A 3,480-nucleotide genomic window follows, 5' to 3' on the forward strand; every position below is an offset into this window, starting at 1 on the left:
AAATAGAAAGACAAAGAGATAAATAAGAACGAGGGAAACTTTGTCGTGGTAAGGTATCGGAATGTATGAATACAAGCCTATAACGAAAAAGAATACGGCATATGTGATACATGTGGAGACAATGAATGTTCGTCTACCCAAGATATTACTCACGAAGAAAGATGCCAAACATCCAAACAACTGAAATATTGTGAAAGCAATGTTATACATGGAAACATCGCGCACTACTATCAGTGATTGTATGATGTAACTACTGAATGTGATAATACACGAAAATGCGGTGGCGTTGAGAATACAAGTCTGTAAGAAAGTAGCAATCAACATGGACTTGAAGTAGTACTTGTTTCTGAAGATATCTAGAAACTTGATACTAGACTCTATGATGAAAAGTTTCTTTAGTGTTTTGATTTCGGAGTTGAGGACTGTTTCATCTGTTGTCTTTCTTAGCCATTCCAAGGACTTCCTGGCCTTTTGAAAGTCATTGTTTTTAATATGGTAGACTGGAGACTCTGGGATGAAACATACAAGAAGCAAATAGAGGAGATTTATGGATAACAGAATCCAATGCAGTGTGTCGTAGGATACAAACGCAGACACTGCAATGATGTAGACAGAACCCAAAGCGAATGACATGCTGAACATGTTGGCTAACTTGTGTCGCATCTCAGCGCTAGCAATCTCCTTTACATACAGGGTAACACACATGATGCAGCCCACATTGGCAAAACCTCCGATAAACCTGGCAACCAGAACCACTGTTTGATTGTGACTGACACACAGAAGTATGTACATGATAGTGAAAGGTAATCCCAGTATGAAACCAGTAGGTTTCCTGCCAAGTCTTTCAGATAGATTACCCCAGACAAACAAGCCTAGGAGTGCTGACAGGAATGGAATGGAACTTAGCCAAGAAAAGTATGAATGAGACAAAGGACCTATAGGTGACTGATCTGGGACAAAATAACGGTGTGTGGCTGATGTCCATCCATTGATGACTCCTAAGCCAAAGGACATCATGTTAGCTGAAATCAGAATCAGAACATAGATCAAACCTCTCCTCCCTGTTCCATGTTTATCCTATGCATGTACAATGTACGTATTTATTTTACTCGTACATATCTACATCTTGAAACTTGAACTCAAGACTACTTACATTGTAGATACTTGGATAACCTTGTAGTTCACTGCCATTATCAAGTTATCATAATAATTATGTAGATAGAGATATTTATGTACATAGGAGACTACTACGATTAAGATACGTATTATGGTATTATCTGCTGTTTTGAATTCCTAGGGTACATGGAAGTCGATCAGAAATGAAGACCTCTCCTCATCATGTGCTTTTCTAAAATTCCAAAATGTTATCAAACAAATCATTCCTGAAGATCATACAAGATTGAATGGTAGAGTTTGCCCTAGGCAATAATTGAATTATAACATGTATAGGTAACCAATGAAGAGTCTAAATAACTATAACTGAATGGGTGCCCGAAAGAAAGGCCCATGTCACAAAATCTAAATTTTACAGACTGAGCTCACTATAGATAACTAAGATATTGCTAATGACTACTAATAAAAGTCTGTTGGAGTGACATTAGACCCTCCTTACATTGGAAAATTAATAATCATCAGAAACCATATATTAGGCCTGTCGTACAAATGGTACGACTTCTCCGAAATTTTCTTTCGCCAAACGATGTTAACAGCCGTTTCGCATATTGCCTTGTGTTCAGTCAGCTAATTTTCGCACTCCTTATGGCCAATCAGTTGAATTTTGTGTAATCAGTTTTTTTAGGTATACCCCTTAATTTTCTCAGGCGACTACTATTTAAAGCGTCTACGCTTCGATGGACTTATACATATTACAAATATTAGGCAATGTATTTTATTTTTCACAAAAAAGTGAAAAAAAAAAAAAAATGTAACAGGTCTTTTATCCGGACACCCATTTGATGAATTACCTATGACTGCTGCACAGCATTCTCGAAGAATTCCTGGGTTTGCAAACATAATTGTCTGGATGGCTAATGGGGGGCTAATTGACTGTAAAATTCCTTCCTGGAACTTTCTCTGATCTTCTTGGGACCTTCCCAATATCTCAGTCTTTTTGAACAATGAATTTCCTTTTTCTGATGGCTTTTTATGGGAATCCGAGTTGGTCTGTTACAAAGTATCTTCTTGCTTTGTCCATCGCACAAACCATTACAGATTCAGATTACTTCCAATGATTAGTTCGCGAGGTCAGTCCTAGAAGTTCAATACCAGAATATCTTCAATCACACCGTACTTACTGAGAGAGTATCTTTTTACGTACTTGGAGGCGTTATATACACACGTATTATTTATTATTTTTTTTTTTTGAAGAGGATTGACAGAGGGAACTGTAACTGCTATGGTCTTATCGTCCCGAAATCGAAGAGAGAAGGAAGACAGGATAGGAAAAAGCCAGCCGTTCCGAGAACGAACATTATCCCATCAGGATAAAATCCACCCCGGGCGGGAATCGAACCCGCGGCCTAGCGCTCACAAGGCAGACGCACTACCAACTAAGCTAACCAGGCTGGCAAGTAGATAATTTGATTAGTTAGTTTGCTTTCTATTTGAATAGATAGCCAAGGACCTAGTACTGATCTAGTAGTAATGGAGCAGTTGCAAATGGGTAAAAATTATAAATAAATGGTCGATTCCTAGCTTTCAGAAACGGAACCAATTCCGATGGAGCATGATCTTTGATTTCCTATGGTTTATAGTGAATATAGTGCAGTTTCCAAAAGAGATTTTTTTCTTTAAGAGGTTTGACAGAGGGAACTGTAACTGCAATGGTCTTATCGTCCCGAAATCGAAGAGAGAAGGAAGACAGGATAGGAGAAACCCAGCCGTTCCGAGAACGAACATTATCCCATCAGGATAAAATCCGCCCCGGGCGGAATTTTTTGAAATCAACCCCAATCAGATTGCTTGATCCGAAGTTAATCCAAATACGCTCACTTGTGGCCTCGGCCATCAATGATCTACTAGTGTGGTTGCTTGTCCAAAGATAGTCTATTCGTACTCAATCTACAAGCATCCCCCTATTTGGGTTCTGGGGCACTCTATTCGGGTTTTGGGGCACTCTATTCGGGTTCTGGGCCGATTTCTATTTCACTTCGGGGGGGCGGCTTTTGTACTACAGGGTTGGGGTCGTTCCAGGGTTGTATTTCGGCCGAGCCGAACACGAGATAGAATAGATTGGTGACCGCCAGAATTATGAACGTGAGCCAAAACACGAGCCTCCATTCCGACATTGTACTCTGAAATGAAAATTGGAGTTAAATATAATGGAGCAACCTCCGTGGCCGAGTGGGTATCACACTAGGCTTGCACGTAGGAGGCCCGGGTTCGATTCCCGGCGGGGCCGCAGTTTTTTTTCGGCTCTGTGCTTGGCGTTCAGGGTGCACTTGGCCTCGTGAAGACAATTGAGTGGCTACTTTTATTGAG

At 40.2% G+C, this 3,480-nt stretch overlaps 1 protein-coding gene across 1 annotated transcript in view; it reads right to left on the reverse strand.

Moving 5' to 3' along the window:
• Positions 1 to 6: 6 nt before the first annotated feature.
• The window catches only part of LOC103520324 (facilitated trehalose transporter Tret1-like), a gene marked incomplete at its 3' end in the record, with an annotated part of 11,611 nt that continues 8,137 nt past the window's right edge, over positions 7 to 3,480 (reverse strand). Inside the window, exon 3 of the mRNA XM_026831486.1 lies at positions 7 to 872. Coding sequence (XP_026687287.1) covers positions 7 to 872 — 866 coding nt within the window. The remainder of the gene's footprint in view (positions 873 to 3,480) is intronic.

The sequence above is a fragment of the Diaphorina citri genome, unplaced genomic scaffold, assembly GCF_000475195.1.
Source record: "Diaphorina citri unplaced genomic scaffold, Diaci psyllid genome assembly version 1.1 scaffold3470, whole genome shotgun sequence".
In the NCBI taxonomy this organism is placed as follows: Eukaryota; Metazoa; Arthropoda; class Insecta; order Hemiptera; family Psyllidae; genus Diaphorina; species Diaphorina citri.